Raw genomic sequence first — 23070 nt, forward strand, 5'->3', positions numbered from 1 at the left:
AGGCAGGGGGAGAAAGGGGCTCAACGCGAGGCAGTGTGGGAACCATGGAAACCAACCCAGCACTCTGGCCTCTCTGTCTCTCCCAGGTTTGAGTTCTGGGTCCTCTCTCTGGAGTGTGCAAAGTACAAGGATGCCAGTTCTAGGCCTCCAGCAATCTCTTCCTCACCTCCGTTTTCCTCTGCCTGCCCTGTGGGCCTTAGGAAGAGGGCACAGACCCTGTTGTTCACTCGCTGGTATTTGTTCCTGGGTCTGGCCTTGGTCCACTTAGGGCCAGGCCGGATGGCGCAAGTTGGATGGCGTAACAACCCTTCCTTCTTCCTTGGCCAAAAGGCTGCCCTTGATCCAATTTTAGGAGGGCTCTGAGGCTCCACAGGGAGGGGCCACATGGAGCCCCCTGGGTCCCTGTGCCACTACCTGCAATGTGGTGGAGGGAAGCCAAGTCACAGGTATCCACCGAGGTGGAGAACCCAGCTGCCGTTGGTGACCCTCAGGTGCAGCTGGTACTGCCAGGGGCTCCTGGCTGGGCTTGGGGACCTGAGTGTGGTAGGGGGTATACCGCCTTAGTAGCAGCCCTAAGTGAGAGACAGAAATGCTCAGGGTGAGACTCTGCAAAAAGAAGGAATCTCTGCAAACCCTACCTGGCCTAGCAAACTGTGATTGCCGTCTTCAAACGCAGCGGGGCAGGGTGAGGCAGGAGGAGCCCACTGGCCTGCCCCTGGCTTTTCCCTGGTGTGAGGGAGACACAGAGCAAGGATTCAGCAGCCAGACTGGGGCCAGCTGCCTATTAGCTGTATCAACCCTGACCGTTGGGAGTTTACCTGGAAGGTCTCTGGATGTGAAGGGGGCCTTGAACTTCAGCCCTTAATCCATTCCTTCTACCAGTCCTGGGCAAACTCACCTGGGAAAGGAGTGGATTCTGTGTATGTTCCAGTCTCAGATGCTGCCTTTGTCTCTGGGTACGTAGGTCAGTTAGAATTAGTTGTGGTTGTGAGTGACAGAAAACCCCAAATAAAACTGTAGTAAACGAGATCGACATTTATTTTTCACTCACACAAATGAAGTCTGAAGGTATTCGGTTCAGATTGTTATGGAAGCTCTTCAACCATCAGGAACCCAGGCTCTTCCTGTCTTACTGTGTCACCGATCTCAAACATGGCTTCTACCTCATGGTGCAATATGGTTGCCAGAGCTCCCGCCACTATATCAGTATTGCAGCCAGCTAGAAAAAGGAAGTAGTGAAGAGGAGCACACTACCTGCCACAAAAAGTCAGTCATAAGTCCCACAGGATTCTTCTCCGTGTATTCAATTGGGCTGAATTTAACCATATAGCTGTAAATAGCCTCAAGGGAAGATAAAAAAGTAGTCTTTAGTCTGGGTGGTTATGTGCCAAGCTTAAAGCCAGGGCTCGTTACTGAGGAAGATGGAATGCATACGGGAATATAACTAGTTGCCTTTTCCACAACATGAGACCTGAGTAGAGGGTTCTGGATGCTGCATGATTCTCACAGGCCCCTCTGGACAGCAGCCTGACTGTGGCAAACGGGGTTCTGCCTCCCCATCGGGGCTCTGCCTCCAGCTTTGGGGCTTGAAGTTCTCTTTGGAGCTGTGGTGGTAGCAGGAGTATGATCTCCCCGGGGTCTCCAGCAGGGAGAGGATGAGTTTGATGATCAAGGCCAGCCACGCCATCCCAAAGAGGATCCATAGGGACACTGTATTCTTGTACCACAGCGGGTACCTCCGGGAGGGGTCCATCCCTGGCGGGGAGAGGCAAAGTCAGAGGAAAGAGGTCTGGCAAAGTCAAGGCCACATTCCCAAACAGAAACAGCCACACATAGCTTGATGTATATGAGCAGAATATGGGAAGTTCAAACTGGTCTGAGATCGCTAGCCTTGTGGTCACTGCTATAGGATGCTAGGAAGCCTCCCTGGATTGCCACTCTGAGTTGAGTTTGGAAGCTACATTTCCTCTTTGTCCTTCTGATGGACTCTGTGCTCTATCCCAGTGCTTCAAAGTGGGGACCCTGGACCAGCAGCATCAGCATCACCTGAGAGTTTGCTAGAAGTGTAAATGGTCGGGTCCCCCTCCAGACCTACTGAATGCAAACCCTGGGGTGGGCCCAGCAATCTGTTTTAACAAGCCTCCCAAGAGATTCTGATGCCCGCTCTGTTGTTTGCCTGTCTCTGTGTTTGGTTTCCTCATATCTGAACAGAGGCAACTTGCCAAGAGCTTTGGGGACAACAGGTGGAACCACTGGAGTTTGTATCCTGCCCCAGTTCTCCCTGGCTGTGTGACCTTCATCTGTCTGAATATCCCTCACCTGTGAATGAGGAGAATACTTTCTTCCCAAGCCCTTGGCTTTTGGGATGAAGTCCTAAGGCCCTTATCTACTCCCCCAGCCTTGATTTGCATACCTTTTCCCTGCTGAGTGCTGTGCTTGTCACTCTGGGCTTTCTCTTGTTCTCCCATCTATCTCCAGTCCTGCCCCAGGGCCTTTGTATTTGCTGTCCTTCCAGCTCAGAATGCTCTTCATTTCCACTTCCTCATGGCCTAGTGAACGTCCCCTAATCCAGCAGATAGACCTCAGCCCATGTGCTTCTGCTGGGTTAAGTTACTTATTCTCTCTGGGATCCCCACACCGGCACCCCAAACATAATCAGGACTGGGTGAGTAATGGCAGAGGGAAGGGACAGATGGAGGTCATTGGAGGGCTTAGATAAGTCATTTCAAGAGCCTACTCCATAACTCAATTCTTCCTTATTTCCTAGGGGTCTGTCTTGTCACCCTCATCAAATCGGGATTGTTCAAGGGCGAGGTCTGTCCTCTTATTCTCTCAACATCTTTTTCTGTCTTCGTGTTCTGTCCCACCCATCCCTCTGTCTCCTGCCCCCAAGACAACCTCTGTTCTCTGTCATTCAGGCCTGGGTCCCTTTCCTGGGCCCCAGCTCTGGAATGAGCCTGCAGCCCTGGACCCCACCTCACTGCCTGGCAGGAGCCGGGATTGGATTAGGCTGATTGAGTTATGGGGCCAAGATTCCGCTGGCAGTCCCAAATGAGATCAGCGGTGAGCCAGCTCTCGGCCCCTGCCACCCACCAGTTCGGCTTGCTCCTGGCAGCGGAGGGGAGAGGGTGTCCTTCTCTCATTTTATTTCATTTTTTTAGCCGAAATCATAAGTGGCGGGTGACCTGGCAGCTGGCAAGGCGCTCAACTGTGTTGCAAATGCAATTGGGGGAAGTGGGGGATGAGGCCAGGGAGGAGCAGGAGGCTGGGACCGGGGTGCTGCTCTGGCCATGGCCTTCGGGAAAAGGAGCAGCTATGAAGACAACACCCGCGGGGCTGCTGTGACAGGGACAATGGGCGCCCTGAGACCAGGTGGTGGACCTCAGCATTCCCATCCAAGAAAAGGGTTTGACCTTGTCCTTGGAGGACAAAGAAGGTGGAGAGACATGGGTGGGAGCAGTCTTTGGGGGGGGCCTCATGGGTTTGAACCACGTCTCCTCAGTCAGGATGTTCGGTGGAAGGGGACTGACTCTGGGAGGCCTTGGCCCCATCCTCCAGCCTTCCTGGCCCTGCCACTCCCCACAGGGTGGCTGGCAGGAAGCAGGGACCCTGATCAGCCCTCCTTGCTCCAGTAGAGACTGCTGCGTGGATGTCGCAGGCCCTCCCTTGATGCTGGTGGAGGCCTTTCCTGCCATTCCCAGGGTGTCTGTGTCTAGACCTGTATCTGCCCTGCCTCGGAGGAATGTGGAGCCTCAGGACATCCTTACGAAGATTCCTCGTGTAGGCTTCTCCAGGCAGGATTCCAGGGGAGCCTGCTGTCAGCTCTTCCCACCCAGGACCAAACTTTGGGGGACCTGGTGATCAGTAGGCACCAGGAGACTGTTGTTGAGAGCCTTGTTCCCACTTTTCCTCCCCTCTCCTTGCACTGGACACCCTCAGAGAACCAGGTCTTCTGGGTTCAGGACTACCATTGGGGCAAATCCCAAGTTTCACGCCCTGAGCCCTGGTGGTGCAGGACCCATCACATCACATAGCCCTGGATTGAGGTTGCTATGGCTGAGCCCCTGGTGGCCCCGATACAGGGTGGAAGAGGGAGAGCTCAGAGTGGAGAAGGAGGCAGGGCTCAGCCATAGAGTAGCCCTCACCAGCCTACCCATGGATTTGGGACTCCATCCTAAGACTATGGGAAAACACTGAAGGTTTTCGCAGGACCTAGGCAGGTGACGTGATAGCACTTGTAATTTTTTAAAGGTCCTAAAAGCCAAGGCGGGGACAGAGATACAGGCCTCACAAATCTATGGGTGCCATTCCATGTGCTTTATGTGAATGGCAACACTTTAGGGTTGTGTAGTGCCCAACCTACATAACCAGCCATGTACAACAGGCCTGGCTGGACTAAGAAGATGGCAGTGGGAACAGAGAGGAGAGGACAGATCCAAGAATCATTCTCTGATCTGTGACAGGGACAGATGTGGCCCTTGGAGCCGCTGGGCTAAGCTCTCCTCAGACCTGTCTCACCACTTTGAAGGTAGGTGTGGGAGTGTACCCAGTTGGAAGAAACCTTCTCAAAAATTTCTTTTCAGAGCAACAGCCTCCCTCCAGGATTGAAGATATTGGGAAGGGACAGCATGAGGCCCCTGACACAGGATGCTTCTTCTTAAGGAAAGAGAGGTTCAGGGAAGGGGGGGACACTGAACACAGGTGAGAAGGCACGGAGGGGGTCTCAGCCATCACCTAGCCCTGACCGCTCATTTTATATATAGGAACACTGAGGCCCCAGACGGGGTGCGTGACGGGGTCTGGAAAGAGTATGAGTCTGGGAGTCAGCCGATCAGAATTCTAGCTAGCTGTGCAATCTCGGGCAAATGGCTTGGCCTCTCTGAGCTTCAGCTTTCTCCTCAGTAAAATGGGGGTGACAGTTGTCACTCTAGGTGGCTTGAGGTGCTAGCTAGCTGTTTGTTACTTTGGTAAGACCTCATTTCAATATCCCAGGCTAGGTTCTGTCTCCATAGATGTGAAGAAGGACAGGGCCTCCTCCCTAATTTAGGGCCAGGGGTCCTTGAGACCAGTGTGGTGGTGGTGCCAGGGGCCACTGCTCATGTGGTGAACCTTCAGGGGAGGGCAGCACAGGGGGATAATGAGGCTGAGCTGAGGTCCCAGCCACCCCTGTGGCCCCACAGAATGTCCCTCCACTGCCACCTGCTGGGCACCTGCCTCAGCTTTATCATGCAAGGCCAGTGGCTTCTGGGACCCCTGTCTTGCCCACACTGGGTAGTGATGGCTGATTAAACCTCATGTTGGGCCTTCTGGACCACGCAGCCCTTCTTTACTGGCACTCAGAGTTCATCTGCCAACGGGGGTCGGGGGAGGCGGGTTTTCCTGAGTCTCCCAGACTCTCCAGCCTGGTCCCTGTGGCCTGTGGTGTGGAACATATGGTCCTCAGCCCAGGGACAGTGGGAAGCTTGGCGTTTCATGAGGTGGGGTGAAGTGGGGAGGAGAGACCCTGGGACAAGGAAGGACCAGGGAGGGCGGGTCAGGGACTCTCTTAATTTGGTGAGCTCTCATAACAACAGTTGAGCCTGTGGACATTTTCAGTGCTTGTCAAGAGAACCAGGGCCGTGACTTATAGCCAGCCCCAAGCGCTGGGTTCAAATTCCAGTTGTCACTTTTTACCTGGTGTGACTTTAGTCCCATCACACAACAAAGCAGGTTGAACCTTCCCAGGACTGTGTCCTCTGGACTCTGGGCCTCCGAGCGCCGCCCCCACCCCCCCCCCCCCCCCGCCCTGCAGGGCCTGGCGCACGACAGGTGCCAGCCAACGGAGCAGGCGAGTGGAGGCCAGGCAGCTGAGTGCCCAGCCGCCCTCCTGCTGCCTGCAGGGATCTCTCACCGATCACGTAGTCGCCGAAGCCCACGGTGCTGAGGGTGATGAAGGCGAAGTAGAAGCTCTCTACATAGCTCCAGCCCTCCATGTGGCAGAAGAGCAGTGGGGGCAGCAGCAGGAAGAGCAGGAGGCCCGAGAGGAGGGCACCGGAGCCCGCCAGCCACCGAGCCTTGGCCGGGTCCTGTGGGTGCATGCAGTACCCAGGCCCCATGTGGCTTCTGCCCAGTGCTTGGGGAACAGACAGCCTCGGGGGATCCTGAGCAGGAGACAGGGATACGCTCCCTCCCGGCAAGAAGGGGCTGTTGGGGCCCCTCCACCTCGTCTGTGTTCTCCAGGTTCCTGGGCAAGACCTTGGCTGGCTGATACCCTTCCAGTCGGCCAGCTGCTACCCCGTGCTCTCTACTGATGCCCCTTTATCACTAATGACCTCCATTCTGGGCAGCGGCCTCCAGTCCCACCACATCCCCACTAGTAACCCTGATTCCCAGAGGTAACCCCTGCTCCCTCCAGTGACCCGCCCCCCTGGGCCTCCTGATTCCCACTACCCCACTCATCCTAGAAGTAACCCAGCCCCCCCTCACTCCCACAGCCCATGCACCTGCCAGGCGCCCCCCAGGCTGCGGGCACAGTGATGCACTCCCTGCTGCATGAGATGCCCCAGTCGGTTGAGCACCACGAGGTTGAGCGGGATCCCCACAAGAGCAAAGAAGATGCAGAAGAGGCGGGCGGCCATCGTATGGGGGCTCAGGTTGCCGTAGCCTGAGGCAAGACAGAGGCACATCAGGGGATCTTTCCATCCCCAGGGGCCCTCATTCCTAACCCCCTCCAGCTGGCATTTACCCGATGCCTTCCTTTCCCAAGCCAGGACTGCAGGGGTCCCTATACCTTCACTCCCTCAGAACACCCTCTACTCCAGCTGGGGACTCCGCTCTGTATTTTACAGCTCCAGGAGGCTCGGCAGTGTGTGTGAGCTCAAACCCACAAAGGGTAAGACTCCGTTCTTTCCCTCATTTCCCCCTTTCCGGATGGACATGGGAGAGGGGCATGGAAGGGCGTGGAGCCTCTAAGTGCTGCATCTCCGGGATCAGCTGCACCGTTTGAGCCAGGGCCCTGCGGCCTCCAGGCTCCTGTCTCTGGGCACGGCCCCCAAGCCAATGCAGCATCCCTGGCAGGCAGTCTTGCCTGGGGCTCCCACTGCCCGGCCTGGCCAGGCCTTCCTCAGAGCCACCTGCAGTCTGAGGCTGGGCCTACTCAGGCCCTTCCCATCCTCTCTCTCCTTTCTCAGGCATCATGCCTACTTTGCAGTCCGGCTGTCACCATCTCTCCTGCTCCTTCTTCAGCCTTCAAAGGCCTCCCTCCCCTCCCCCCCCATATGCCTCTTGTACATCTGATTCTGCCTTGATGCCTGATTTGCAGAATGCCCTAACTAACACACCCGGGCTCCCTCCCAAACCCCTCAGGAGCGAGGGGCCGTGGATGGGCAATCAGGTGACCTGATGGAGGGCCAGGTGGAGGTTGGCTATCTTCTCTGTCATGAAGATAAGGGATGGGGGAGGCTAGGGGACGATGAGGCATTCTTCCAAAGATTCAGTTAGCCTGGACATCCTTTCCTCTTTCATTCTCCTCCGTTTCTGTCTCCCCACTTTTTGGTCACCCCCCCCCCCCGCCCCACATTCCTGTCTTGTGCTAAATGCAAGCCTAACTATATCGTCTCCCAGATTATGACCCATCATTATTCCTTTGGAAGGTCCAAAGTCTCACCCAGCCCATCTCTGAGCCCATCTGGTCCCCTACTTTCCCAGTTCTGGCCACACTCCTGCCCTGCTGAATCCCCAGGCCCCCTCCTGCCTCTGTGCCTTTGAACATGACTCTGCCTCTACCAAGAGCATGCTTCCCTCCTTGCCTGCCTATAAATGGCAGCCCCAGTGCAGCAGCTCCCCCAGCACTTGGCCATCTTTGAGGGTAACAACCCACTGTATAAGAATGATCTGTTCCAAGTCTGCCATCCTCGAGAGTCATGAGCCCCTCAAAAGCAGGGGGTCATAATCAGCTTTATATTCTCAGCAACTGGCACAGGATCCGATACCTAATTAGGTGCTCACCAAATGTGTGTTGAATGAGTTTAAGAATGAATGAATGAATGAATGGGAAATGCGGGAATGAATGTGTAAATAGATGAATGGATGCCTTGCACCCTGTCCCCCTGCCCAGACTGGTCAGCACTCCCACATACTCCACGCTCACTTGTACTGGATTGAAATTGGTGGTTTACACTGACCCTCGCCTTACTGAGGGGTCTCAGAGGGGATGGTCCCAAGAGAGGCCAAAGCATGCACAATTTAGAGCATGGGCTTTGGAATCAGAAGTGCTTCCTGGGTTTGGATCCCAGCTCTGCCCCTTGAAGGCTGTGGGACCTTGGGGAAGTGGCTTGGCCTCTCTGAGCTTCTGTTTCCCTGTCTGTGAGATGGAGATGTTGACATCTACCTCACAGTGTTTGCATGCGGGATAAAAGGAGGCAATGGCAGTGTGCCATAGATGGGAATGTGAGCCCTCAAGCCCGTAATAGACAGAAGGTGTGGAAGGAATGTTTGCCGCATGAATGAATGGATGAATGATTGAACTCCACTCCACCAGCTTGTGGTCTGAGGACCTCAGCAACCTCTTCTAGAGCCTCATCCATTCTTCGCCTAATTGGCCTTTACAGGTTCATTTAGAGGAGGGAACTCTATATTGGCATCCAGGGAGAGAGGTAAGTGTCTCGGTAACCATCTCTGCCTGACTCCTCACTGACCCCTCCTCTTCTAACCGTGGGTCCTCCCAGTGCTATCGTCTGTCCCTCGGGGTCTTTTCTAACCTGTGGAATGGTAGCACTTAGATTCCAAGTCTGGGAGGACCCCCGTGAAGCTTTTGCCTTTCTCAGGCTGGCATTAAGTGAGTTTTTCTTCTCCCCATCATTCTCAGCCAGCCCTAGCTCAGCGCCGTCGGTGGATATCAGTGAAGCCCTCATTTGCCTGCTCAATTCTCGGTGACCATGGCTCCATCTAAGCCACCTCTCCCTTCAGCAGGTCTCCTGTCACCTCTTTCACTTTGCTAGTCGACCCCTAGGACATCCCAGGAAAGCCTTGTGTGGTTGGGCTGCCTTGTACCTCCTCTGAAGTCAGCCTTCATTTCCAACCCTTTCCAATCACCTGGTCCTCTTTACTGTTCCCCAAGCCCATCAGCAACACTCCTAGCTCAGGGCCTTTGCACTTGCTTCCCCAGATACTTACACAGCTTTCTACCTTATTCCGTTCATGTCTCTGCGTCAGTGTTACCATTACAGCAAGGCTTTCAAAGGCCACTTTATATACAATAGTTCCCCATCACTATGAGACTCCCTTCCCTGACATTATTTCTCTCTACGCACCTCCCACCACCTGAATATTGCCTATGTATCTGTTTGCTTGTTGGGTGTCCTCTTGCACTAGAACATCAGCTCCCCCAAGGGCAGGGACTGGCCAGTTTTGCTCACCATTGTCTCACTAGAATTTTCTGGCTCCCCCAGCTACTAACTCTATTTGTTGAATGAATGGATGGCTAGAGGAGTGAACAAATGAACAAGCCATGGATGGAGTTCATAGATGATGGACAATTTGGGTGGAGGGGACCGGGCTCAGGCCTGTCCAGCTGGTCTAGAGGTGTTCATGGGCCGGTCAGACATTATTTCATTTTGGGGCTTGGAAAGTACAGCCCTTACAGGGTACTAGACCCAGGATGACAGGGACGCCAAGGAGGCAGTCCTCTGCTGTGCCCCTCAGGGTACCCCTTCCTTCCTTCATGGAGTGTTCCACGTGTACCCCATCTTCCTCTCCCTTCCTCTCCTCCTCTCTCTGCATGCCCTCTGCGCACACGCGTGTGTGCGTGCATGTGTGTGTGGTCAGAATCACCAGCTCATGAACTTCCCCCCTGTTCACCCTAGAATGGCTCTCTCCTTCTTCCTGTTGCTTAGAATTTCCACTGTATTTGTAAACCTTCTAAAGTCAGGCACTATTGGAAAGAGCAAGGTAGTCCCCCAGCTGGGTTTCAAACCCCATAGCTGCTTACTTTCCTTGGGGAAAGAGCAACTTCTGTGTGCCTCAGTTTCCTCCTCCGTGACATGAAAATAATAAGCCCTATTTTGGAAGTTGGACCATACAGACAAAATGAAATCTCAATTGTAGAAGTGCCCCTCACGGTGCCTAGTACAAGTAGACCACGTGTGCAGGGAGGGCTGGGCTCCCCCTTCCTCTGCTCTCCTTCCCTTCAGAGCTGTCTCAGATAGCTTTAGGGCAGAACCAAGTAAAGACAAAGGGACAGGCTGCCAAACTCGGAATTCAATGGACCAAGGGTGTAGGAGGTATGGGCTTTAGAGATTACAGACCCCCCACACAGCTAGGACGCCTCCCCACAGTGACTCTGCATCGAACATCCCCCCTGCCCTGGAAATCACTAAGGGCTGGAGGGGATGGGTGTTTTGGGAATTTGAGTGCCCACTGTATGCTGGCCCTGTAGACCCAGGGGGTGTAAAGGTGAATAAATACCATCCTGGCTAGTTCTTCCATGGCCACAGGGTCCATGGAGTCTCAGGGGCCTCCCAAGCATGCTTGCCTCAAGGTGGAGGACTACCCAAGCCCCTGTGTAGCCCTGAGACCCGCTTCCAAGAAGTATTGGTTGATTTAAAGCTAAGCAGAGTCCGCTGGGAGCTCCTGCCTGGCTCCCCTGTGGGTGGGGACAGAGACTGGGACACTGGTTGCCTGGGAGAGGATCCTGGCTGGCCGAGAGCTGGTAGAGGTCGCCCTGGCCAGCAGTGGTGTCCGCCTGCCACCTGGTGGTAACTCCAGGGTCATGCAGGAGCGGGGCCTCCGCCAGAGAAGGGGGATGGGGCTTTGGACTTGAGTTATTTCCTGGGTTTCAGAGCTGGAGGGACCTAGGTTGCTCTCCTCCTTCCCCTTCCAACAGCCCCCAGGCACCCTCCCAGGGCTGGTTCCACCCTCACTCTCCTGAAGGCTGGGCTAAGGAAAAGGGAGGGAGATCTGGTCCCAGGGCTCTCCGTGTGAGGGAGGAAGGGGGCTTGGAGAGAATGGCGATGGGGTGCGAGGGGTGCCTTAGTGAGCTGGGGAGAGGCCTCCAGGAATGGCCACCTTTCCCCAACACTGAGAACAGGGGATGGAAAGGGTCTTTTTGGATTTCTGCCCCTCTTTCCTTCCCAATTTTCCCTTGCCCTCCACATCCCCAGTGTTGGGTGGGCTTGGCTCAGGGGACCAGGAGACTTAGAGAGCTGAAACACATCTTACTGCTACACGGGGGCTCTCTATGTCCTGAAAGGTTGTGTGGGGCAGAAATCCCCCAAGAGCAGCCCTACTCAAATGTCGTGTTGCACACAAATCTCTTGGAGACCTCAGTAAAATGCAGAACTGGATTCAGCAAATCCCAGGTCGGCCCCAGATTCTGCCCACAGATGGTGGCCACGCTGCTGGGCCTGAGTGCACTTGGAGTCTAGTGGCCTAGTAACTCTTCCAAAAGGCACCGGTCCCCTGACCCCTGTCTTTCGGGGGGCGGGGTCACACTCCCCACCCCACTCTGGCCCCATCCTGCTCTTACCAATCGTGGTGACCGTGGACACAGAAAAGAAGAAGGAGCCCACGAGCTCCCAGCGCCCCATGCTGGTGGTGTTGCCAAGGACGATGTCCCCACTTTGGTACGCTTGGACGATGCCCTGGGGGAGAGGCTGCAGTGACCACCATGGTCTGTGGGGCAACTGGGCCCCTGCACTCAAACACATACACATGTGTGCATGAATACACATGCATGGGGGTGCATACACACACACACACACACTCATGGACAATCGTCACAACCACTCTTTGATCTCAGCCCTTCCAGGGCAAGCAGGCTCTTTTCCTGTCCAATCAGGGCCTCCCCAGGGGCAGGGACCATGGAGAGAGCTCCTTTCCTTCTCTACCCCAGAGCCCAGGTCAGCTCAGGATGTCTCACCAGCTGGAAGAACACCATTTTTCCCCCTTCTCTTGCTCCCTCCCATTCTTGCAACAGACACTGGCCAGGCAGGACATGGGGTGTCAGTCCTCAGTGGGTCAGAGACAGATTTAACCAATACAGCACAGTCAGTGCAGGTTTGGGCATTAAGGCAGTGCGGCCGCATGGTCCTGGACAAGATACCCAACTTCTCTGTGCCTCAGTTTCCTTATCTGCAAAATGGGAATAGTAATAGTACCTGCTTCATAGAATTGTTTGTGAAGGTACAGTGAGGTGTTTGGTGTAGACTTAGAACAGTACGTGGGACGTAGTAAGTGGCAGTGGTTGCCATCATCAACATTATTACCAATATAATGCTGTAGGAATACTGAGAGGAAGGATGTTTATTCTGACGGGGGTAGAAGCAGAAGCTGCACGGAGGGGGTGATGTTTTAGTTGGGCTTTCTTTGAGGGTCAAAAAGGACTGCTCCTGGTAGAAGGGACATTTAGGTAGATGGGACAGCAGGAGCAAAGCCTGGGAGACAGGACTGTGCCTGGGATCTAGTACAGGGAGACGGAGAGGCAGCTGGGAGCCAGGCCACGCTTGGCTCTGCCATGCCAGGGATGGAACAGCAGGCCTCTTCCAAGGTCAGTGAGCAAAGAGGAGGCAAGAGCAGGTCTGTGTGTTCCCTGGAAGCTGGCAGCATAGGTGTTAGCACACCAGAAGAGGAGAGACTCTTGAGGGGTGAGTGATGGAGAGGGCCTGGCCTGCATCCAGCACAGAGTGGGCCAGGAGGAACAGAGAGGAGACACTCAGAAACCTAGGACTCTGGTCCTATTTGGTGTGGGTAGTCAGGGAAGCATCGAAACCCCTGTAAGGGTGTGGGGATGCGGGCTGGATGACAGACTTTTAGAATAGGTGGAAGGGCCCGGCTGGGAGGAGGAGGGTTGTTGCTTTGGGGGGATCTGAGGAAGTTGCACACACGTGTCTACCCTCAGGGGGGGATCTGGGTTGGAGACACCACATTCTTATTTTGGGGATGGTGAAAACCACAGGATGGTTGAAGAAAGGGTAAAGTGCAGGAGGAGGGGCACCTGGGTGGCTCATTCAGTTAAGTGTCTGACTTCAGCTCAGGTCATGATCTCACAGTTTGTGGGTTTGAGCCCCACATCGGGCTCTGAGCTGATAGAGTAGAGACCGTTGGGCATTTTCTCTCTCCCTCCCTCTCTGCCCCCCCCTTCTCTGTCTCTCTGTCTCTCTCTCTGTCTCTCTCTCTCTCTCTCTCTCTCTCAAAAAGAAATAAAGAAGCACTTAAAAAAAGTGCAGGGGCAGCTGAAGGGGGTTGTGGGGGAAGTGTACAGAAATGAAAGCCCTGTGAGGAAAGGTGGGAAACACCCACATACACACATCTGCACTGAGATCCATCTTGGCGGTTAACAGGCCCATCCCTGGCTGTGCAGCCATTCATGTATTTGTATTTAACGTCTCTGAGCCTCAGTTTCTTCATCTCGCAAATGGGGATGGTAAAATGGTACCTACCTGTGAGGTAGGTGAGGAGGAAAGGAGTTAATACAAGTTAATAGTCTAGGAACAAGGCTCCACACACAGTAAGTGCTACACAGAAGCATTTACCATTATCACTGCCATCACTGTCCTCTTCCCTGGGCCTAGGCTGCCGGGAATTGAAATTCTCCACCTTTGCAAAGGGGGTGTCACCCAGCCTCCAGGACCAGGCAGCCCGCGGTGTTTGTAAAAGTTTAGAGGTGGGGGCGGTGGAGGTGCTACATGAGGTCCTTAGCGGAGACCGTCCTTCCCCAGCCCAGCTCCAGGCCCTACACCATCAGCCCGGTCCAAGGGCTCAGGACTCTACCACTGCCCCAGTGCCATGTCACTTCCCACCCAGGGACATTTCCCTGCTACCTTCTGGGGACTGGCTTTGGGTTGGCGACCCTGCACTCAGGCCCTGCCCTCCTCGATGGAGGCGGCACCGGGACTACGGGACGCGGACTCGGGGCTAGGGGCACAGCAGCCTGTCTGCCGATCAAGCATCCGCCAAATCCCGCAGGTCCCAGTCCGGTGCGGCCCCGCCCCGAGTCGAAGGACACCTCCACCCAGCTGCGATGACCCGCCCCTAAGAGCCTCCTCAGCCTTTCCCTTCCCCCCGCCCCTCTGGGTCCCCACCCGCCCCAGAGCAGTCTCCGTGCTCGGAGACCTCTGCACCTCCCCTCCGCGTCTAGCCCCTGAGTCGGAAGACAGGACTAAAACGGGTTCAGCCGAAGAGCGCCCCTGTGCCTGCCCCCGCTAGTTCCCGATCGGGTCTGCGCCCTGGGAGCTCCGAGCTCCCCTCCACTCACCCGCTGGGACGAGCGTGTCCTGTACCCTTTGCCCCCAAGACTCCAACCGTGCCCTCAGTCTTGCTCCTCCTCTGACACTGCTCCTCGCCCCCAGTTCTCCTGTTTGCACTCTCTCTGGAAGGGGTCGGGCGTGCCCTTTCGTCCTTCGCCCGCGGGGCGACCCCGACGCAGCGCCGCGCGGTCCTAGTGGGACACTTGCCCCGCCACCTCCCAGGCCTGTCCAGCGCGCCCTGCCCCCATTCGGCCCGACCCGGCTAGGCGCGCCCCCTGTCGTCCCGTGCTCAAAGTAGGGTGTTTGCGCCCAGCAACCGTCCGGACCGGGCGGGTTGTGCCCTCTCCGCCCTAAAGGAGGACAGGGCGCTAAGGTGCGCTTCCCTCTAGCCGCCCCGGAGCCGGGTCCGCGGCCGTCCAGCCCAACCCTCCCATCCCCCGCCCGCTCCAGTCGTCCCGCGTCGATCCCCACCTCCTCTCTCCCGATCCGGGGCGTGCCCTCCCGCCCCCCGCCCGTGCCTCGGCTCGCCCCTGACCCGGATCAACGAGTCCAGCGCCGGGCCATCCAGACACGTGAAGTTCTGCAGCAGCGCCCATTTCTCGCGCTGGAACCTCGCGCTGGAGTCACGCGCCGCGGGGCTCTCCAGCACCCAGAACACGCCGGTGCCCAGCGCCAGGTAAGCCAGGTAGGCGAGCAGCAGGAGCACGGTGCCCGGCACGGCGCAGTGTGGAGCCCTGTCGTCGGGCGCCGCCGGGGCTCGGGGTCTGCACAGAGCCAGAGAGGCAGGGAGGCCTGGGCCTGGAGCCATGGCCTAGGGCAGAGGCGTAAGGAAGGGGCTAGGAGCTCGGCGGGTGCCCTCCCCAGCCAGCGCCTGCCTGTGCCCAGTTTTCTCAGTTTTCTCCTGTGCCCAGGAGGCTTGCGGGAGAATGGGACAGCCCTGCCCCACCCTGCACCGGGATCCAATCCCAGGGACAAAACGAGCCCCAAGCTGTGGGCACCTGGCCCCGCCTAGAATGTGTGTGGAGTGCTCACCCCCCAGGCCTAGCTCAGGGGAAGGGGAGGGGTGCTGGGAGACTGCAGGCTCTGAGGTGGAAGGGGCCCAGAGCCCCCCAGCGTGTCCTACTGTAACAAACAGTGGGAGGGACTCCTGGAGACCGCACTCAAGGGGGAAGAGAAAGTAGAAGCCAAGTTTATTGTCTTAGGGCCCCAGCCTAAGCTCTTGGACCCTGGGACCCTTGCCTCCTGTCAAGTCCTTCCTGGATCTCTTGCAACACCACCCTTTCTTTTCCCAAAGATGAGGGACCCCAGCTGATCACCACTTGTCTATGAACTTGGGAAGCGAGAGGATTCTTGACCAGTGGGCTTGTCCATTTCCTACTTCTGAAGAAGCCCGGTGACTTCCTTCCTGGAGGAGGAAGGGTCCAGGGCATATAAGGAGTCCCTCAGGGGTCTTCAGTTTCCCAGACCTCTTCTCCATATGAGGAAGTCCTGGGTGTAACCTGGGTCTCTCTTGATGCTGTAGATCCTTCCCTATGTGTCCCATCTGGAGCCTTCTCTGCTTCACAGCCTTGCCTCAGTTGAGTCCGGAGCCACCCAGCCACTTACCGGCCTGCCTTGATGGCAGAAGTAGGGGCAGAGCTTTGAAGTCCTTGATGAAGTTGGGCTGTGGATGGACTGGTCTAAATCTCTCCTCTCCTTCTGGCCAGAGACGTCATAGTCTGGCAGGAGAAGGGCCGGGGTTGCAGAGAATGTTCCTAAAGGAGGCCAGGCCTCCACGGAGCTCGTCTCTGGGTGTGTTTGGAAAGGCTCTTAAGACAGGCACCCAGAGGGGGTGATGAGGTCAAGGGGTGCCCTGGGGAGTCAGGGGAGGCCACACTCAGGAAGGTATGGGATACACAAGAGCTCCTAAGCCTTGTTCACTGACAGTTCTAGACCTCTAGGCAAGGGGAACTGGCAGGCTTTGAGAGGCAGCTGCCAGATTCCTGAGGGTAGATATCCTGTTTGCATGAAGATGCTCCAAAAGTCCCTCCCCAGCCCTCCTCTCTCCTTGACCCTCCCCACCAGCCACCCCTATGGGCTCTTGTCAGGCCTGCTCTGCCCCATTGTAGCATTTTGGGCACTGGGTAGGGGCCTCTCTGCTTATTTAGTGCTTCTAGTGGACTAAACGCACATGGAGAACAGGATCTTTCACTGTGTGTCCCCAGAGCCTGGCCCTCTGCCTGACACACAGTGGGGGCCTGACAAATGCCCCTCGTGCACATATCAAATGAGGTAAAAATAAAGTCAACCTATGTTTACTGTACTGCATAAAGTCTCCTGGGTTGGGGGGAATGCGGGGAGGCCATGATAGAGATTTGGCTACGGTGATCCATGTCTGGATTCAACTTTTCCAGGTCACATTTGGGGGAGGGGCTTTGGGACAACAGCGTGCATCTCACTCCACACATGTCTCTCATCCTGTCCTACATCTCCTTTCAGTTACTTGCTTGAACATTCCTGTCTCCTTTACTCTCTGGAGAGATCCTGAGATCAACCCTGGCTGGGAAGGGGAGGGGGAGGATCTTGAACAGGAAGTCTAGAAGGCATATAGAAGTCTAGAAGGGGTAGGGGAAGCAGGAGGGGCTCCTGGGGTTGCTGGAGGCCTCATGCAGAGATAGGGGTCTTCTGAGGCCTGGGGACCCCTTCCATCTCGGGGGCTCCCCCTTCCTTGAGGCCAAGTCCCCTGCTGAGTAGCCAGAGCTGGGAGCACCTGTGCAGAAGCAGAGGACCCAGTGGGAGGACCAGAGCCAGCCAGGCCAGGCCCAGGAGGATCCAGATGGCTGCCAGGCTCCGGTACACCGAGATGTAATGCTTGCTGGGGTCTGTACCTGGCAGGGAAGGGACATGATAAATGCCTGGGATCTGAGGGCATAGCCACACCCCCTCCCAGGTTTCATAGGGGTCTTCACCAGCCTCCCCATAACAAGGATCTGCAGTGGAGGGAAAGGGTGATGGGTCCCAGGCCACAGACGTCTAAGGATGTTGTGAGAATCCTCAGAAGCCTTACAAATTATTTGTCTCCCCCAAACAACCAGGGACTATTTCCCCATTCCCTAACCCTCATGGCCCCCACTCGGAGAAGTGTGACTGCCTTGTTCTCACCGACAACATAGTCCCCGAAGCCAATGGTGCTGAGAGTGATGAAGGCAAAGTAGAAGCCTTCACCGAAGCTCCAGCCCTCCACGTGGCTGAAGACCATTGGCGGGAAGATGAGAATGACCAGCGTCCCCAGGGTCAGGAACAGAGCCAGGCCCAGGATCTGCAGCAGCTGGGAGTGAGAGAGTCTGTCTCTGAGTCCACTTGGAAGGCCCCAGGATTGGGCAGGGGGAGTGTGCAAATCTGGGAGTGCAGCTGGGCCGTAGCTATGTCCCTTCCTTGCCCTGCACACCTTTGGGGTGGTGTTTGTATTCTGTGTGTGTGCTTTTGCCCAGGCCAGGGGAATATCTAGTCAGAGGGATTTCATTAGTGGGTCAGTTTGGAATTTGGAGACTCCTTTGGGTCTGAGGATCACGCTTGGATAGACCTGTCAGAGACTCAGAGCTGGGACAGAGGACAGCCACTGAACTGCCCCAGATTCTTCTGCACCCCAGCCCTCCTTAGTGTGCTGGCTTTGCAAAGGGCTAGCCAAGCGGGTGGGCGATGGGGGTGTGCTGGGTGGCCCAAAGTTTACTTTCAACCGCAGGAAGGGGTGCTGGAATTCTGTGATGGCCACAGAGATGTGCTGTCCAGATTCCCTTTCAAAGGAGACCTTGTTGATCAGCAGTCAGCCAGCGGCCTCTGGCTCCCGGCTCCTTTGAGGCGTATGTCAGCTACAGAGAACAGTCGGGCCCACGGGCACACCCTTCCCAAGAAGGCCACCCTGTGTCTGATTGAGGCCAGGGTATATAGCCCTGGCTGATTCAGCACCCTGTGGGACAACTCCCACGGCCACACACGCGGGAGAGCTCCTCGAGGGGCTGGCCAAGTCTTTGTCCAGCCTGATCACAATTCAACTTCTCCCTCTGCCCCGCCCTTTCTTCCATGAGTTTCTACCCCTAAGACCCTGCCTGCCAAGCCGCGTCTCAGTATCAGTTTCTGTTTTCACCCCACCACAGGGCCATAATGAAGAGGGGGCCCTACCTGGGAGCGCCTGGGCTGCTCCTCCCACCTCTCGAGGGTGGCCAGGTGGGCGTGCAGGCCTGCACCCAGGTGGTTGAGGAAGACCACGTTGAGCGGGATGCCCACCAGGGCATAGAAGACACAGAAGACCTGGCCTGCCTCCGTGCTGGGCGCCAGGTTGCCGTATCCTGCGGGGGGAGGGGAGGAGTGTGCAAATATGGGAAAGAGAGAGTTCAGAGCTGCCTCCCCCACAGACTCTAGGTAGTCATCTTCCATCACCTCCTGGAGGAGAGGAGAAGCTCCTCTCTTCCCAAGAACATTCTCCCCAGCCCCTGCTAGAATGATCTCTATTTGTAAGAATCCTGCTTGTCTTTGAAAGGCCCATCTCCAATGGCACTGCCTCTAGGAAGCCCTCCTGACTGCCACCCTCCTCCTGCCTAAGTGGAGTGATTCCTCATAGTGCTTTGTGTCATTCCTGTCTAGTTTTTCCCTGGGGGAGGTGAGGGAACACAGCAGATGCTATTGGTGTGCTGTCCCCTCAGAACAGCTGGGGCATCACCTGCAGCCTGGGGGACAGTTCCTGTCCACCCAGATGGCTCTCTACTCCAAGTCCCTGCATCTCTCTGTACCTGAGAACGTGCGTAGTCTATGGGCAGGTTCAAAATACTAGAGTTAACACATCCGGGGTCAGTTCTCAACCATCGAGGGCAGGAGTTGGTAGATAAATAGCCTCATTTCCTCCCCCCTCACAGGCAATGTTCGGAGGCTGGGCTCTGCCTGTGCTCTCAGAGGGCCCCCGTGGGAGCGAGGCCAGTTGTCCTAACTGGGACCCTGTTCACCCATGCAAACGTTGCTGCCCTTTCTCCTCTATTGTTTTACCTCCCCACTTCTCTACTTGTGCTTCCTGGAATCATCTCCTAAATAAACCACAGTCCTGGTCTCAGCATCTGGTCTCAGCAATCGCAACCAAAACAGGGACTTTGGGGAAGCCCTTCCCCACCCAGACACTTTACCTATGGTGGTGACAACCGTGCCTGCAAAGAAGAAACTGCTGCCGAAGTCCCAGTTGCTGGGGTTGGTGGAGTTGCCTTTGGGGTTCACACCCTTCACCCAGGCTTCCATGATCACCTGTTGGGGGGGGGGTGGTGTGGGGTGGGAGAAAGAGGCAGCTGATGGCCCCTGCTGGTGGCCAAGCTCTCTGCTGTCATCTCACTTAATGATATTCTTAGATGGTCTTGTTTCCATTTTGTGGAAATGTAGGCTCTGTCCAAGTAGCTAAATGCCTTGCCCAAGTCCACTGCTTGTTCCACGGACCAGGGCTGACTGAGGTGTGGGCTGTAAACATGGGCTGGTGGAGGGGAACGGGTGTAAGGAGGCAGAGGAGGGTGCTTAATGAGTGGTCCAGGTGGGAGGTGCTGTCTGTGGCCAAGAGGGTGAGATGTAGATGTGTTGTGAGGACAATAGGAAGATTCCAGGTCGGATGTTCCCGGAAGAGCTTACTGGGGAACGTAGATTTGGGGGGCCACAGGGAAGCCATGGGGCTGCCCTCCCGCAGGGCTGATGGTGGGGACAGAGAACCCCGTTCTGGGTATTCCCGGGGAGCGGGCAGCCTTGCTCTTTGCTGCCCCCTCATGAGGCCCAGCCCATGCCTACAAGAGAAATTCCATCAGACACCAGGGCAAAGGTCGTGTATGTAGTGGTGTTTCTGTGTGGTGTGCTGTACGCATGCATGTGCATGTGTGTTGAGTGTGTGTTTACGGAATCTGAACCCTGGAAGGCTCAAGCGTAAGCCCCTCTGTCCCGAGGCCCAGCCCTCTTGGAGATGGTTAGTGATCCCTCCCCAGTTCCCTCCCCTGTGACCATGCCTTGTCCCAGGCAGCAGCACAGTCTTGCCACTTGATAGAGCCCCCAAAGCTAGAAGAGGGCAGTGGGGGAGGGGGCCACTCCGGCCTCCAGTTCCTGTGGGAACCTTTTCCCCACTGGCTGGGTGTGTGTGCTCCTGGCCAGGGTGGGGGTGGCCCTGGTAGGCTGGGCCAGCCTGGGAGTCCTGACACAGGCTGTCTGCTTTTCTTCACTTTGGCAGAACTGGTCTCTTCACATGGGGACTTTGGTCTCCCTCCCATTCCCACACACCCAGAGAGGCCAGGATGGAACATTCCAGAACACGCTCACTCCCTGGAGACCCTCACCCTTGGGAGCAGCTCTTGCTCTAGGCCCAGCTGTCTCCCACAGCCAACCTGAAGCACTCCATCCTGCTGAGGAGGGGCCTTGATTCAGCGAGGGTACTGAATGTGGGGCCCCCAGTGCGACCCTCCATTTTTCTGTAAGAATCCACACATGTAGAAAAAGCCAGACACGAATCCTGTGAACCGGGGCAAGGCCTTTTTCCTGTGGAGGCGTCTCTAACACTGCTTCTGTACTGTTAATGGCTTTTTCCTCTTGTGAATTTTACCAGTAATGTGTGCTCTTCTGGAATCCTATTCCTGTCAGCCAGGCATCCCCTGGCAAGTGAGGGTCCCTCCCAAGGAGACTGAGGACGGAGGTGTCTTGGCTCCCCTGAGGAGGCCAGGGCCAGGGTGTTGTTATTCAGTGGCTGGGGCTGCAGTCAAGCCTATTTTTTAGGCTTGTTTTTTAGCTCTGTTTACAGAGCTAGTTAGATCCCAGCCACCAATCCTTCCCACACCCTCAGGCTCCTGGGTTTTGCGTCTAGTCCTAGGCTGAGGGAGGAGGAGGTGCCATGGGCTCCAGGGCCCGCGAGGGTCTTGGGAGGCGCCAGAGCCCTTCTCAGTCTTAATAGGGGTGCTATGGTGCCAGCCCTGTACTGCTGGAGAGCAAGGAGGCCTCGTTTCCTGGAAGAAAGGGCCTGGACTGGTCTCTCACATCTCTGGAAAGTTCTCTCTGTCCACCCCACCCAACTATCATCTTCTAGGTCAGCTGTTCTCCATCTTGAGGGCATGGGCATGGCCTGGAGGGCTTGTTAACAATAGGCTGCTGGTCCTGCCCCCAGAGCTCCTGATTTGGAGCGCCTGGGGTGGGGTGCGATGTCGGCATTTCTAAAGGACTCCCTGGTGATGCTGATGCAGCCGGTCCAGGGGCCGCACTTTGAGGACTGCTGCTCTAGGCTGTATCCTGCCCACCCCAAGGCCTTACACTTATGCTAATTCGTATGGTGAAGAGCAGCCAGCTGAGGGGTGAGTTCTGTCCCCAGTACTTAAGCCTGCAGTCTTGCCCACACTCCCCCTCTCTGTGGCCCGGTTTCCACCTACCAACTGGAGACAGTGATAGCCATAGGTCATTATGAGGAAACACGTATAAAATTCTTGGCTCCAGAGGATGGATCATGACCGGTCTAACCCCAGCATGATGACCCTGTTCCCCACTGTCTTAGGCACCATGTAAATGCTCACTAAGTGACAATTATCACTCTGATGACTCTGCACTTGGCTTGTTCCTTTGTGGTGGCTGTTGTCTTTCACTGGGCCCCCTGGTCTCCAAGGCCGGATTTGCCATGCTTCTTGGAGAGAGGGTGCTGGGGCTCCAGAGTCTGTGCAGAGAAGTAGGAGGGGCCCAGACATAGGGGGACATGCTCTGCCCCAGAGAGATCCCCCTGTGGACGCCTTGCTGGTGTAGCCATCATCCTGCTCATCCTGCTCACTGGGCCGGGGAAGACCAGCATGGCAGCTGCTCCTGACCGTAATTTGTGTGTCCCACCCACAGCCCTCGAGTGTGGTCAGCAGAGGGAAGTGAGGGGGGTGAGGACAGAAGGATTAGCAGCCCCGGGGTTGGGGTAGGGGAAGTATGGCGCATGGGAGAAGGAAATTTGCACAGCGTTGCTAACACTGACACACAGTTCACATTTATGCAGCAAGTGGCTGCTTAAAAAGTGCTTTTGATCCGCTGTAAATGTCTGCAGCACCTCTGAGATCATTCGGCTCACCTTTTAGATGAGGAAATTTGGGATCAGTGAGTTTGAGTGACCCGCTCAGTGTCACACAGCAATCTGGTTCTAGATCTGGGGCCAGAATCCAGCCCTAGGTCTCCCTAGGTCTCTGTTCCCGCTCTACACTGCTTCCAAACAAGCATTAACCACCCCTCCCCGGACTGATCGCCCTGGATCTGCCACGAGAACCCCCACTCTGCCCACCATCCCACACCAGCACCTCCCTCTCACCTGCACAAACTGCTCCAGGGCCCGCTGGTCCAGGCACGTGTAGTTCTCCAGGAAGCGCAGCTTCTCAAACTGGAACTGGTCCCTGGACTGAGCCTCCGCCTGCTTCTCCAGCAGCTGGAAGACAGTGGCACCAAGCAGCAGGTAGCAGACGTAGGCCAGCAGCAGGGGCAGCACCCGGCCACCCCAGCAGCTGCAGAGCCTGGCTTGGGGCATGGTGTGGCCGGGAATCTGCCGGGGCTACGGGGCTGCCTCCGGGAGGAGAGGGGGGAAGCGCCCGGGGACCCGTGCCCAGCCTCCTGCCTGCCTCGCCCTCCTCGTCCTCCTCGGCACAGGTGTCTGGAGGCTGGGGAGTCTGTTTGAACAGTGCGGCTCAGCGTGGCTGCACTAAGTGCCTCCAGCGCAAACAGGCCAGCCACCCCCCACCAGCCTTTTGGACCCTGGAGAGCACAGGTCGGTGGCATGGACCCCTCAAAGAGACCTACCGGGTCCTCCTGCGGTCGTCTTGTCTTACCCTCTGCCTACAAGTTGGATGGGTGTTTC

At 56.3% G+C, this 23070-nt stretch overlaps 2 protein-coding genes across 2 annotated transcripts; both read right to left on the reverse strand.

Annotated features, from left to right (window-relative positions):
• Nucleotides 1-1095: 1095 nt before the first annotated feature.
• Nucleotides 1096-15030, reverse strand: KCNK17 (potassium two pore domain channel subfamily K member 17). Its single transcript, XM_042987595.1, has 5 exons — nt 14758-15030; nt 11504-11618; nt 6483-6643; nt 5891-6065; nt 1096-1755 (listed from the first exon to the last, which is right to left on the reverse strand). The coding sequence occupies exons 1-5, from the start codon at nt 15028-15030 to the stop codon at nt 1445-1447; spliced, it is 1035 nt and encodes a 344-aa protein (XP_042843529.1). The 3' UTR covers nt 1096-1444.
• A 1779-nt stretch (nt 15031-16809) lies between these two features.
• KCNK16 (potassium two pore domain channel subfamily K member 16) lies at nt 16810-22743 on the reverse strand. Its single transcript, XM_042985283.1, has 5 exons — nt 22531-22743; nt 19373-19487; nt 18381-18547; nt 17364-17529; nt 16810-17089 (listed from the first exon to the last, which is right to left on the reverse strand). Exons 1-5 carry the CDS (start codon nt 22741-22743, stop codon nt 16866-16868), a joined length of 885 nt encoding a protein of 294 aa, XP_042841217.1. The 3' UTR covers nt 16810-16865.
• Between the last annotated feature and the right edge of the window lie 327 nt (nt 22744-23070).

The sequence above is a fragment of the Panthera tigris genome, chromosome B2 (assembly GCF_018350195.1).
Source record: "Panthera tigris isolate Pti1 chromosome B2, P.tigris_Pti1_mat1.1, whole genome shotgun sequence".
NCBI classification, from domain to species: domain Eukaryota; kingdom Metazoa; phylum Chordata; class Mammalia; order Carnivora; family Felidae; genus Panthera; species Panthera tigris.

Coding starts and splice junctions, on each gene's coding strand:
- KCNK17 (XM_042987595.1), bottom strand. CDS start 15,030: ATGGCTCCAGGCCCAGGCCTCCCTGCCTCTCTGGCTCTGTGCAGACCC. Junction 11,619..14,757: donor CGCTGGACTCGTTGATCCGG/GTCAGGGGCGAG, acceptor CCTCTCCCCCAG/GGCATCGTCCAAGCGTACCA. Junction 1,756..5,890: donor CTTCGGCGACTACGTGATCG/GTGAGAGATCCC, acceptor TCTCCCCGCCAG/GGATGGACCCCTCCCGGAGG.
- KCNK16 (XM_042985283.1), bottom strand. CDS start 22,743: ATGCCCCAAGCCAGGCTCTGCAGCTGCTGGGGTGGCCGGGTGCTGCCC. Junction 18,548..19,372: donor CACGGTTGTCACCACCATAG/GTAAAGTGTCTG, acceptor CTCCCCCCGCAG/GATACGGCAACCTGGCGCCC. Junction 17,530..18,380: donor AGCAGCCCAGGCGCTCCCAG/GTAGGGCCCCCT, acceptor TCTCACTCCCAG/CTGCTGCAGATCCTGGGCCT.